This window comes from Neovison vison, chromosome 5 (assembly GCF_020171115.1).
Source record: "Neovison vison isolate M4711 chromosome 5, ASM_NN_V1, whole genome shotgun sequence".
NCBI lineage: Eukaryota > Metazoa > Chordata > Mammalia > Carnivora > Mustelidae > Neogale > Neogale vison.
Window position 1 is genome coordinate 97,131,578 of NC_058095.1, and position 14,425 is coordinate 97,146,002.

At 44.2% G+C, this 14,425-nt stretch overlaps 1 protein-coding gene across 3 annotated transcripts in view; it reads right to left on the bottom strand.

Moving 5' to 3' along the window:
* The window catches only part of STARD13 (StAR related lipid transfer domain containing 13), a 182,983-nt gene that overhangs the window by 9,435 nt on the left and 159,123 nt on the right, over nucleotides 1-14,425 (bottom strand). For 2 of the 3 annotated variants that reach the window (XM_044249574.1, XM_044249577.1), the window contains exons 7-9: nucleotides 13,970-14,186; nucleotides 5,458-5,656; nucleotides 297-507 (exon numbers count right to left, since the gene is read on the bottom strand). In XM_044249574.1, the coding sequence (XP_044105509.1) occupies nucleotides 297-507; nucleotides 5,458-5,656; nucleotides 13,970-14,186 (627 nt within the window). The remainder of the gene's footprint in view (nucleotides 1-296; nucleotides 508-5,457; nucleotides 5,657-13,969; nucleotides 14,187-14,425) is intronic. The other variant, XM_044249575.1, reaches the window with a different exon arrangement.

The window sequence follows — 14,425 nt, forward strand, 5'->3', positions numbered from 1 at the left end:
CCTTAAGTCTTAAGTCTGTAAATAGGACTTCTGGTACTTTTTCCTCCTTCCCCCTCACACACTACACACAGACTGCAACACATTTCCTTGGGCCTTGTGGATCGCAACGGGCATCCTTCGGGACTACTTGGATTTATATCTAGCAGGTGAATTTGGTCACCTTGAAATATTTTCTGATTATAACTAACTAAATGCTGACAATTTTCCAAGCTGAAATACAACACAAGAATTTTTTTTTTTTTTTTTAAATCAACTATGGGAAATACCTGGTTTAGGTGTTGATGAGAAAAACCCACCTGGGGGAGCTTTCCTTCTTCAGTAAATTCAGATGGAAAAGGGAGGGGGCCAGACACACAGCCAGGTTCATGGGTGTCATCTGGTTCTCTTCCACCAAGTTGACCACGTCATTGAGAAAACACAGCAGCGTCTGCAAGACCTCCCTGCTCTCGTCGGCCAGCAGCAGGATGGCAGCCTGGGCCGCCTGCAGCCGCTGCTCCTTGGGGACATCTGTGGAAAAGTGGGTGCCGGGTCACGAGTGGGACAGCCGAAGAACCAGCCAGCAGGGAGACAGTGAGTAAACGCTACCTTCCCCGCGTGAAGACGCGCTCAGAGACGTCACCATCGTCCACAACCATGGCGACGGCCACTAATGGCACAAAGAAGTCAGTCATGTCTCAGGACACTCAGCTGGTGAGAGGCGGAGTTGGGACCGGAACCCCAGCCATCCAACTCTGAACGCCCCCGCCTTGACAATGAGATATGATTTGGCAGGGAACGCCCCCGTCCTGGCCTTTCGCCGTCTCTAGCAGACCAACTGCTCAGCTGTTTTCAAACTGGTTTTCTACTCTGGCTGAACTTAGCAATAGGCTGCGGCACTGTCAGCCTGGCTTCCCTCATGTCCACCCTCCTACCAGACACTTGGAAAGCACCTTTCGGGATGCCCAGGGCTCTGTGGGGGTGTTTCTGGATGCCACTGTGTTGGGGATGGCAGTATCGCCTTTCTCCACCCCTACTGGCATAGCCAGGCCTCGATGACAGTTTGGTACAATTAACCGTGAGTGGTGGGATTGAGCTGGTTGGCCCTCTGGAATCCCAGTGGGTCAGCTCCTTGAGGGTCAGCTGGACACATCTTTCTTTTTCCGACAGGTCACCCAGGACTTGGTGTGAGGAGGTGAGCTATTTGCTTCGTGTGGTGACCCAATGTCATGCATTTCATAATCTTGGGGAGAATGGAAATTGAGGTTGTCCTTGGGGAAGAAGAACCAGGCTTGCTAAGGTTTTGGACAGAGTCTGGCCTTGTCGGGCCATTCCCCTTCAGGGTGGTCCTCGTCAGGTGGTGACGGTGGGTGTTGGTCAGGCTGTCTTAGAAGGGCACTGGCCCCAAACATATGCGGGGAACTGACACGGAAAATCACAGCAAATGGTTGCTAGGCACTACATTGTGCTGCCCCCGGCTGGGCTGATTACTGATCTTTTAGGTCTGATTCACTGCCCTTATTCTTCTCATTCCTAAAGACATGGTCAGGAGCTCACTTTGGTTACACTGTCTTTCTTAAAATACCATGTTCTAGAGCAGGTCTCTGCAGCAGGCTGAAGGGGTAGGGGAATGTGCCTGTGGCCATCCTCGACTTGTGAGAAAAAATATCAGGACTTGCAATGATGTTTATGTTTTCTCTCATGCTTTAAAAATACAGATTGGGTATGTTTTATAACATGCACGGTATATCATGGTATATCACAGTATATTTCTGTTACGAGAAAGAAGTAAGTATACATGCTCAGATATTTACTACTGGTAGGAGTGCATGATAAAGACATCCTAAGTCTGCTGCTCCAGAGAGGCTGCGCTATGACCTGTCTGGGCCCTGCTCCTCCCCGCCATCAGACGTTCCAGGGCCAGGCCCACTCCTGGCCCCGGTCAGCCAGCAAATCCACATTCCTGGAAAAGCCTAACTACATTCAATGTTTTTGTTTGTTTGTTTGTTTTGTTTTTGTTTTTAAAGATTTCATTTATTTATTTGACAGACAGAGATCACAAGCAGACAGAGAGGCAGGCAAAGAGAGAACGGGGAGCAGGCTCCCTGCTGAGCAGAAAGCCCAGTGAAGGGCTCGATCTCAGGACCCTGGGATCATGACCTGAGTCAAAGGCAGAGGCTTTAATCCACTGAGCCACCCAGGTGCCCCGATGACTACATTCAATGTTTTAGAATCCATCTCTACCCCCACCACATCCAGTGCGTGGCACAAGATACACCTGGGTTTAGTAGAAAAGAACCATTTTGTTCAAATTATAGCAGAACCTTGTTCTTTCTTGCTTACTTGTGCTGAAATAGGAGATACCATTAACGATTTCAAGCCTGTCACTGAAGTGTTAACAATTCAGTTGAGCCATTGAACTGCTTTTAAATAGGCTGCTTTAGCTATTGTACCTTATTCAAGCTGTGTACCTTATTCAACTTTAGATGGCCAACCTTCTTTAAGAGTCATATTGTCATGGCTACATGTTGTCTCAACTTTCTCTCTACTCACTTATTCCTTTATCCATCAGAAAGAACCTTCTATTATTTTCTACTAAAAATGATTGTGAAGGTCAACTATTAATCCCTACATTCACCATTCATTTTGGGTCTTAGCCTCGTGGACTTTCGTCACACTTGACACTCCTATAGTTCCTGCCTCGTTCTCAGCTCTCAGGAGACTATTCTAGATCTGCATGTCTGTGTGTTGATAATGGCAACATCCAGTTGATCTGGACCACCTCTCTTCTCCCTGCCCTCACATCAGCTTTCCTTTCCCTTTTCTTTTCAATACTCTCCCAGTCACCAAACTTTAAGACTACAGAGTCGTCTCTCATCTCTCTCTCCTTCTCCCTCCTGGAGACCAGTGGGTTTCAACTATTTTCATTATCCATCCAAATTCTAATCATTTGACGAAAGTCCAAGAAGTACCACAGCTAAAATTAGAACTGCTCTGGAGAAGGGGAGGAAGAACAGTTGCTCTCTTTGACTCCAGAGTCTATCCGCGAAAAACTGAATTTCCAGTCTCACTGCTGGAAGTTGCCGCATGTAATCTGGCACCCCAGTTACTGTGTTAGCTCACTCTCAATCCCTCAGTTCTTGGACAGTCCACTATCTCTTGTTCACCAATTTCAGATTCATGAGTCACAAGAGCAGTCCTGATGGGCATTTACCCTTGTGGCAAACACAAACTTGGCTGTCTACCCGATATCTACTCCCTTCTTCCTCCTCTATTAGAAAATGCACTTTTTTGTTCAGGAGAAGTCTGGAATGTGCCCAGGAGAGATGGGCCCTTCCCCTCCCTCAGACACATGGCATAACCATGTTGGCCTAAACCCAAAGTGGTAATCCCAGTTCTCCTTCCAATAATTGATTTAAGAGAGAACAGGTAGACCATTTCTGGCCATTAGGACTAAGATAAATGCTAGGAGCTTCTGTAAATGTATCTCCTTGATAAAAAGAGACATATGCCCCAGGAGAAGCTCTTCTTCTCTCTTCTTGCTTTTGAGTGTGATTTTGGGAAGACAAGATCATTGTAAGTTATGGCAATTGTACTGTGACCTTGAGGGCATAACCAAGAGAGGCTGACTTCAGCCTTGGCATCACCAAGCTGTGAAATTAACCAACTCTGGAGTTATTTAATTCCAGATTTCTTGTCATGTGTGATTACAAAATTTCCTTATTGTTTAAACTATCTGTTGGCTTTCTGCTTCTGTCTTTACAGCTGAGAGCCCTGTAACTGGTAACCCCCTCAACAACACTCAAGGGTTCCTCAGTGCTTAATGAATCAAGTATAAACTCTCTGCCCTGACATTCAATGCCCCTCCTTGAGACGGCCCGGTTTAATTTTTCAGTGTCACTGGCACTGCATCAGACAGTTATCATTCACGCAAGCCAGGCGAATACCCTGGAACTTCCTGGACCATGCTCATGCTATTTGAGTCACTCAACAAGTATTCCTTCCATTTCTTCACCTTCAAATTCCCCACCAAGTCCTAGTCCTCATCTCAACTTCCTTGGATTTTCTTTATTAACCTTATTATGGAATTTCTCCAGTCTTGTTGCTTGGCAGTTATATACCTACATGTCTCATCTCCCTCAGTGGTAAGATCCTTAAGAGCAGGGAGTACGTCTTACTACCCATCCATATCATCTGTAGCACTCAGCACTGCCCTGTGCATAAGTGGAACTCAGTAAGTGTTTGCTCAGCTAAAATACATGCTGGTGTGATCTGGTTTCTTGTTGGTGAGTCTCAGAAAGGGCCAAAGGGATTTATCTCTTAGAAGCAATCTGGTTTTAACCTCAGACTAGTGCTGACCCTAACTTGAGAACTGATTAAATGTAAAGAATCTTATATGATAGTTCTACACCAAGAGGGAGGCTTAACTGAAAATGCAGTTTGACCTCTTATAGCAACAAAGTCCTGAACTTTCTGTGTTTGGACGCACATGACATGTATCATTAACTTAACTTATTCACTTTGACAAAATAATATTTATTTAGTGGGTCATCACTTTATCCTGTTTTTGTACATGGTATTTATTATAATCCTTTTTGGATTTGCAATATTGTAGGCCTTAAACATAACACATTCTCTATATCAAGGATCTTTTTCAAATTGGATCATTTCCATGTTGCTGATCTCCATTTCAGGCATATTTTCCTGAAAGCTCAAAGTCCACAGGCCAGATTATTATTTTTTCTTTTTTTCTAAAGAGTCAGGACTTGGACCACTGAAATAATTTATTATCATAACATTACTGCATCTAGAACAGAGTCACATGTTCATTTCTAATACCCCCTTTGTGGCTATCTTTAGAAAGATATGCTTTTTAATTAGAAATTGTTTTATTCAATGGTTATTTTAACTAGAGAGGCTTTGCTGAGAATTTTCAATTTAACATCACTTAAAAAGTTCCAAGTGAAAATATAAATGAGTTGAATTAAGCATAAGCTTGATTTGGTTTGCCTACTTTTTGCCAATTAAAATACATTGTATTAAAAATACATTTGCTTTTTATTTCTGGTCATCTTAACACACTTGGCTTTGAATTTCATATATCCCAAGGCAATGCTTACTTTTTAAAAAATTAAAGTTTTAAAAAACATTTACATACAAAATAAATTCTACTATGTCCTCTTCTCATTTTAAAGTTATTAAAAGTACACTGAGAGTAGGTTTTAGAACTTATGCAAAGCACTACTGAGAAGGACAACTTTGATGTCAAAAAGGTATTTTCAAATGCATAGCAAATGGCTGGGAGATTTCCATATCCAACTGTGAACAAAGTTTACTTCTGGAAAGAAGCAGAGAATGAGAACTTTTATGCATTTCTTTATGGACTCATGTATTACTTGTCTAAGTAGACCTCAGTCTATAGAATGCTTTTTAAGTGGATGGGTGCCCACGAGAACACTGATCTGCATTCCTTCCACTTACACTGATAGATGTGGAGGAAGGTCTCGCTGAGCTTGTTGGTGAAAAGAGGCTCTGGGAGGTCCCGGAAGAACTGTTTTACCATATCCGCCACGTCATATGCAGACTGGTCTTCGTAGCTGACATTCTCGGGGAAGTTCTCATTCATCTGACGTAATGCATGGATTCGAGATTTCACACCTGATTTTCGAAAGAGACCCACCTGAAACAAGTCACAGGGACGTGTTAGTGAGGCCACCGTCACCCCAGCCATCCTCTTCCTAAGGCAAGCACCCTGGGAGTGATGAGAAGGCAAGGAATCAGGACTGGATGAGAAGCAATTGCATCCAAACCAGTAAAATGCAAATTACTAGGTTAGTTACTTTGGACAGTAGTTGAACGCTGACTCCCTCTCCTGTAAAACGAAGATAAAAATGACAGCCACCTCGCAGGGCGATTGTGGAGGCGAAATGAGGAAATACATATGGCCGTGCTTTGTAACTTGTAGTCTTCTTAACTAGATGCCATCATGTCATTCATTTATCCAACAGGGGTGATTAAATACCACTCCATCGCAGGCATACTGACAGGTGCTAGGCGGCATTAGTGAGCAGACCAGACAAATTCCCTGCCCTCTATAGTGTTTCCCTGCCCTTAGTGGGGCTTTTGGGAAAGTTTGGTCAATGGAATGTTCAGTGGCTTCCAGATAAGCAAGCATATCCAGTGCACCTATGTGGGAGAGGTTTAGGAAATGTGCTCCTGGAACATAATAATGTTGATTTAAAAGTCGTATTTCTTGTCCTTCTTTGGGATCTTTGTAATACTCCCTGTGTTTGTCTCTAATCTGATGCTTGGCACTCATTACTCTGCCTGGTTAGTTACTACGCGCATAAGCCCTGGCTCTAGTGAGATTCAGACTTCAAGACATTATCTTATGTCTTTTTCATCCTTAAGGCTTAGACTCCTCTCCTGATTGACAAGCAGATAGAGCGGTTGGAGCAAGGCTCCTCTCACACACCCAGGAGATAATAGCCCTTGTAGGAATGAGTGAGGTGGAGAGGAGCCCTAGGAGATCAGGGATTCCTACAAGGGTCAGTCCACAGCTTACACTCGAGGCCCCTCTAGAGGCTCTGCCCTCCGGACTTGCCTCTACCCAAGAAAGGGCTGAGTGTCTCTGGGCCCCCTGGCTTCCAGTGAATTTGCATGTTTGCTCTTTTTAAATGCCTGTAGGGCAAAAAAATAAATAAATAAATAAAAATAAATGCCTGTAGGGCATCGAGTTGTTCCAACTTGGTCCTTCATTCAACCCTCAATCTCTCCTTTTCTCATTCCTCAAGGGCTCCCAGGTTGGCCCATTTCCAAAAAGCAAGGTAGGAACATTCCAAGTGGTCAGACAGGTAGGCAGCCGCATACCTGTCAGCCACACCTCCTCCTCCTCCCCACACCTGGGGAAAGGCGCCAGGTGGTGTCCGAGAGCCAGGCCAGCCTTGACCCAAGTTCAGGTGTCTGAGGAGAGCTCAGTTTAGAATTGGCAGTTCTAATTCCTTTAAAGTACAGTGACAGCAAGAGAAGAACTCCAGGCAATTAGAGAATACTCGGGGTTTTGTATATGTCAGCAGAACGGGTTGCAGGGGAAAGGATACACTGCTACTCTTTGTGGCAAAACACCCAGCATTCTTAGTTGATACTTCTTGGCATCCCAAGGCTTATCACTCTAATTCCAAGGATCAGGATGTCCAGGCATATTGCCACTTAAAATATTAATTGCTTTCTTTTTTATTCCGAAAGTTTGGAATGTCTAGAAAATGCCGAATTTTGCCGTACTCAGAGGAGTCTTCAAGAATCTAAGCGACACGGGTCATCCCCGGGCGCCTCCTCCAGACTTCAGCACAGCGCACGAGAAGAAAGCACGGACTGTCTGAGAAGTTCCAGACGTCAGATGAATGATCGCTACAGTGAGATCCAGCCTCCATGAGTTTACATTCTTGACTCCTCTAGTTCTGGAATGAGGCCCAGGACAATGCCACGGGGATGGGCTACACGGAGTTCTCAGAATCCCAGTGCCTGGAAGGTAAATTCCTAAGTGTGACTCACAGACATTTATCCTCCTGTGAGGCGGTGTGGTTCCCTTTGAGAATTCCTGTTATTTTCTGAGCAGCAGAGAGATACTGATTGGAATCTATCAGAATAGAGCAGACAAGTGTTTGTGTGTAAATGGTAGGGCACCATCCGCTGTGTCTTGCTGGCTTCATTTTGGGGGCACGCTGGTGCGCGTGTGCGAACACATCCCAGCAGTGTTTTCTTTGCATTGTTCTGTCTCCAAGTTTCTTTCTAGTTTCAGCAAATATTGTTATTTTAATTATTGTTGACATGTCTGGAGCTCTCCAGCTGTGGGCTCTGGGCTGCCCGTTCTAACTCAGATCTCACAGGATGGCCAGAAGGCTGTTGGGTATTTTTTGTTCTGCCTCAGATTCTGACGATAACCTTCCCGTCCCACCCTTATCTTCCAGGGACGTGGGAAATATCTGTGGGATCTGTGGATTTTTGTTGGAAGCATGGAAGGAAATTTCTTTCCCAAGCCTAATAAAGAAAAGGTGGTCTGAACTCAGACCAGATTCCAGATATAGTAGCTAAGGATGGCAGAAGGGAAAGAAGGAAAGAAACTCTGGTCTTCAACACTGGCTCTGGGCTGATGAGAAAAAGAATGCCGGAACCACCCTCCTTCCTGACTTCTTGTCACGTGAGCCCATGAATTTCCTCCTGTTGAGGCCATCTTGGGACAGCTTTCTGTTCCTCACAGTGGAAAACTCCCCAGACACAGGAAGTAGAAGATTCTTCCAATGGTGCAAAGATCCCGAGAACAGGGAGAAGTCGACCTACGCCTTCACTGAACAACCACGGATGGTGGCCTGAGTGATGGCTAATAATCATTTTTTCTTAGAAGAGTTTTCAAAGTGGTGATCAAACTGGCACTTCTGGTGAAAGAATTTTTTCCAGGTGAAAAATAGAGAGCAGAAGAAAGCATTTTAAAACTGTTGCTTCTGAGGGCAGCCTTGTCATCACCACGGGCGGGAGGCCGCTTCAGACCCCTCAGCTTCATTATGAGGAAGACCCAGTGGGTGTGAAATGTCTTCCTTTGCCTCTGTGTCGGTCCCTGCTGGTAGTCACACAGGGCCCCATGCTTGGTTTAATTCTCTGCTGTCACCATTTTGAAATTCTTAATAATTTATGAACAAAGATCTCACATTTTCATTTCTCACGAGGCCTTGCCAGCTCCCTAGCAGGTCCTGGGCTCCTGCACCTTGAAAGAGCAGCTTGGACACCCTCTCTGAAGAGGGAAGTATGGTGGTCAGAAATGCGGCGTTCATTTTACAAGCAGCTTGCCTGTGATCACTCATTTTACAGGTTAAAATGGTGAGCGGGGAGTATTCCCTTGGTCTTGTTTTTCCTTTTCTCTCTTTTGTCTTCCATGCAAAAGCCCGGCTCTGAAAAATCAAGGACTCAGAGTATAATCTGAGAAGGTCCCAGAGCATCACTTATCTCGTCTGAGGGAGGCAAGGGGACCGTGAGGAACAGCTAGCGGGTAGGAGACACTTGTACTGAGTAGGAAGTGTCTTCCCAGCATCACTGAGATTTTGAAACTTACTGTTCTATTGTTCTATTAGAAGGAGAGGTGGGGCACCTGAGCCCTGCATTAGAATTCAAATTTCACCTAAATAATATTAAATCTCCTACTTGGCATCCCTTTTATGCTAATCCTTTCAGTATTTGATGATGCTTATCGGGACTTCTATTTCCTTTTCTTCAGAAATGTGCTTGGCTGATGAAGAAAGGTTAGTCTTACTCAGAAAGAGAAAGGTTCCTAGGCACCAGATGCCGCGGGTTCTGATTCTGAGCTCTGCAGGCTTGGCCTCTCCCCACAGTGACTTCATATCTGTCAAGAGAAGCATGACCTGTGCCTCTGCGCGCCGCGGATTTAGGGCAGAAATAAAAGCTCAGCCAGCAGAGCAAGGATCCTCTCACACAAGGCTACGTCAGAATACAAATGGTTTATAAGCAAAGGCTAAACTTCCTTATTTCAGCTGGGGCCAGCTGCATGGGGGAGAATGGACACACTGTGTTTCATCATATATAAACTGTTGTGCACTTGGGAGTGTAGGAGGCCTACTGTTGGCCATGTTTCAGGGCCCCGTGGGGCTGCGTTCAACTGTCAGTAATGAACGCTCTGGTGGAGATGAATGCTTAGCATGAGGGAGAAGGGGCCGGCTCACTGCAGGAGGCCTCCTTCCTGAGAGCCGGGATGAAGGCAGAAGAGAGTCTGGGACGGTGGTTCAAGGTACTGTGTATAGGGAGGCAGCACGGGGGCCAGTCAGCATGGTGTGGAGGAGAGGTGTTCTGCAATGTTCTGGTTTTCTATGACCCAGGGGCTGAGGTTTCAAGATCTCATGCAGACCGGAATCTTTTTAGTTCCAAGGAGGTGCTACTGGCAAAGAAAGAACAGTCTGTGTGGTGTATGTTCCCTCCCTCTTGCTCTTGTCCCCTCTTTCCTTATGGACTCATTCACTTTTATTTGCTCTTGGTCACTCTTAAAGATCTAGAACCATCTTCCTTTCAAGACTGGTTTTACTTCTCCATTGCACTTGTCCTGTTTTCCCTTGTTCCCTTCTTATTAACCCCTTCCTTTTTCACGGGGACTAGAATGGGATCTCTGTGTGCTTCCCACACGCTATGACTTCCCAGGTGGGAAGCCCCGCAGGTGTGGAGTGCTTCATAAGGGAGTAACGGGCTCTGGCGAAAGTCCCTTGGATATCTTACATGTTCTTCCATAAAAGACAGGTTTGCCTTATTCATTTTGGTTAAAGCTGGAATCAGTATTTATGTCCTTGAAATGAGTTTTTTGCCTATAGAGCTTTGCCAGCACATTTTTTTCAGGAAGGCATTCTTCCAGATTGAAAAAAACAGTCAGAGGCTTGATGTGGAGATTGAGAATAAGCCAGTGAGCCAGGACTGAGGAAATTCTGGTGCCCAGTGCCCTCTCGATTTGCAGGACTTTTACTTCAGACGGGAGACTGGACCCGGTAACAGTGGTCTTACCAGTGCTACCCATTTTTCGGAATCTGCAGGGGTCTTGAGTGGTTTCCAGTCAACACTAAACACTGTGTGGTGAGGAGAACAGAGGTACTACAATTCATTTATTTCCACCCAACTTTGTTCAGGAAAGAATTCAAGGTGACTTAAAATGATCTATAAAATGTATAAGATACCATTTAAGATTATAGATAAGAAAATTTGAGCAAAAGGAAAATCAAGATAGAAAGAGGAGCTGAAACTAGTAATAATGTACAAAATTCATACCAAAAATTTACATTTATCTACCACAGGCAGAACACACATTTGGCTCCAATCTTTCTAGCACTTAATATGGAGGGGAAAACATAACCAGTTGTTCTTTTTTGTTTGTTTTTAAGATTTTGTTTATTTATTTGACAGAGAGGAGAGCACAAGCAGGGGGAGCAGCAGGCAGAGGGAGAGGGAGACACAGACTCCTCACTGAGCAGGGAGCCTGACGTGGGGCTTGATCTCAGGACTCTGGGATCACGACCTGAGCCGAAGGCAGATGCTTAACAAACTGAGCCACCCAGGGGTCCATAGATGTTCTTAATATAAGAAACGGACTAGTTGTCTAAAAAAACCCACAATGTTTTCTGGCTTTAGGGCTAGAGAAAAACTATTCCATGTCATAGCATGAATACCACCTCACATAATAATCAACATTATTGACAAAATCTTGACAGTGCGTTTATCGATGAGTTTTTAGGGCCATTTCTCCAAGTGTGCCTCAGTGGTAGGGATGGTATCCCCCCAAGTCCACTGGGACAAACAATTCTCACAGGTGGCAGTAGAGCATAGTTTTTAAAATTCTGGACTCTAGAATTAGCTTTTCAAGCAAGTATTGGTTCCACCATTGCTACCTGGCAGAAACCACTCCCCAAAGTGGATATGGCAATAAATGGGACAGTGAATGTAAAACCATGAGGATAATGCCTAAAACATGCTGGGTCCTCAAGAAAGAGTATCACTATGAAGCTAATGGCATAGATAGACTGCATTTCCTTTAGGTATTTCTGAACAAACACTGTTTTCTCTTAATAGAGCTTTTGCTGAGAAACATTCACTGGTCACACATTATAATGTTTAGGACAAAATATTTTTTTGATCTTGGTAAAGGCAGAGCCAAAGACTCTAAGAGAATTAGCCAGGAGGAGGGATGAGTTTTATATACCCTTGGGAAAATTTAGAAGCTTGGAAAAACACACGTCTTATAAAAGACTACCTTCCACAAAAACACAATCTTGGAGCTGTGCTAACAAAACAACAAAAGTACAATTGAGGTCACAAAGTCCTATGCATAAGGTGTGTTTGCAATGATGTAAGGGTAGCAGAAGAGATCAGAGTGGGCATTTCCATATATTCACCTAAGACCACCTCTCCAGCAAGTTTTCTCATAAGATATCCATAGATCATCTACTTTGATTAATGTGCAATTCTGGTAAAAGCTCTAAAATTAAACAAAAATAGTTAAGTAACTACATTCACTGGATTGCTCTATTTGGATTTTATTCACAAGTCAATGTTGGGGCATCTGGTAAGCACTATAGTTTTAGAAAAGGGGTCTGTTGGCCTTTTTTTCTGAGAAATAACAGGCAAGCTACTAAGGCCATTTCTCAAAACAAAATAGTCCTTACCACCACAATAGTAATTAACAGCAATGACTCCTGCCCTCCATTATGGCATCAAAAGAAAGGGGAGAAAATGTATACCTGTATATTCTCTAGATTCGGAGTGGGAAGGCAAAAGGGGAGTACACATTTGATGCCACACAAAGATGACGTCAAATGAAGAAGTTACTCCTATTCCACTCCATTGAAAAGTGGTGTCTGATTCATCAAGAGACCATCCTGATTTTAAGTGTGGTCTCAGTATCGGAGTAGATACAAGCATCAATAGCCAGGGTCCATGAGTTCATGTAGCTCAGCTCATTCCTGTTCACTGAGCCCAAGGCCAAGGGTGAATCAGTAAAAACGGCAAGTAATTTTAGGTGAGCATGGCTTATTCACATGGTATTAAAGAATCTGATGCACGAAAGCCATTGGAGAACAGTTGCCTGAAAATACACCTACTACCCAAGGCTGCAATTTATCAAGTGGGAATATGGGGTTATTTTGGGACAGAATGTCTAAGAAATGACATTCTGTTAATTTGGAGGAGCAAAGGTTGGGCCTAGTAAATTAGAGAATGGGTGACACTCTGGGTCCAGTCATGGGCCACCATTACGTTGGTCCCCAAACAGTCATGGAGACAGAAAATGATCTGTGTACTTTGTTTGGCTTGAGATTTTCAATGTACAAGATGAAGGCAGAGTTGACTTAGCAGAAACTGCTTTCACAGTTCACGTGCACATTTTAAAAAGATGTAAATAAATTTATCTTTGGTTCAGGTTTAAGTTTTCCTGGTCATGGTGCCAAAGGAAGGAAGGAAGGAAGGAAAGAAAGAAAGAAAGAAAGAAAGAAAGAAAGAAAGAAAGAAAAAGAAATCGAGCAAGCTCCTGGGTGGCAGTCAGTTAAGCGTCAGACCCTTGTTTCTTTTTTCCCCTCTCACTTCATTTTATTTTTTCAGTGTTCCAGGATTCATTGTTTATGTACCATGCCCAGTGCTCCATGCAATCCATGCTCTCCTTAATACCTACTACCAGGCTCACCCATCCCCCACCCCCAGGCTCACCCATCCCCTTACTCCCCCCTCCCCTCCCAAACCCCCAGTTGGTTTCTCAGAGTCCACAGTCTCTCATGGTTTGTCTCCCCCTCCGACTTTCCCCAACTCACTTCTCCTCTCCATCTCCCAAAGACCCTTCGTTTTGGTTCAGATTGCAATCTCAGGGTCGTGAGATCGACCCCCACATTGGGACCCCCCCCTTCTGTAGAGTCTGTTTGAAATTCTCTCTCCTTCTGCCTCTGCCCCTCCAGCTTGTGCTCTCACTCTCTCTCTAATAAATAAATAAATCTTTAAAAAAAGGAATAAAAGGAGATATAAAAAACTAATTCTTTTCTCAAAAAAACAATAAAACGGGTGGAAGAATGTTATGAAATCAGTGATGGCAGTGGAGTAATTATGAAAAAGGAAATGCAGTGTAAATCCTAACTCCCACTTTCTAGGGAATGCAAATTTGACAGCATGGGGTACACTACTAACACACAAAGTATGAACATGAATTTCCCCTCAGAGAAACAAACAAACAAAACCCAACCAAACAAACCAAAAAAACCATGAATTTTCCCTCAGGACATCATTCAAGCGGCACGTGAGGAAACACCCTCATATAGCTTGACCGGATGTAGCCTGGGCAAATTAAATACTGACTTATCGAGATCACAGTGCCTTTTATTTTCAGTGAGCATGCCTTAGGTGATGCTGGGGAGATGTGACTTTGTCCGGCGTTCCATAAATCCAGGCCCGTGTTTGGGATTTACAACCATACCTGATCGAGGCAGTTGCTACGCAGATATCTGAGTGCTTGCTGAATACTCTGAGGCAGGGGCTGTCCCGTTCTCTGGACGTGAACTATGAGAGGAACACCAAAGACAGTCTTGTCTTTGTAATCAGGAACTTTCATCCTCTTCATGAACTTTGGAACTGACCTAGAATTCACAGAAACCAGGTCATGCAAACCTCTTGGGGCAGCCTGTGGGGAGAGGCTGTGAAAGCAAGCAAGAGGAAAGCCAAGCTTTTGTTGGAACAACCAACACGCACAGGGGGAATTCAACATCTCCCTCTTAATTAATCACATGACATGGAAGTACTCTGTGGGCCCCTTGCCTATGTTAGATCTCTGACTATAAAACAGCATGATTCACGTTAGCGGAATGGATTTATGGCTCTGTTCTCAAGTCAAGGGCACAACTTTCCAATTTAATTGTGAAGGACACACCTCTCA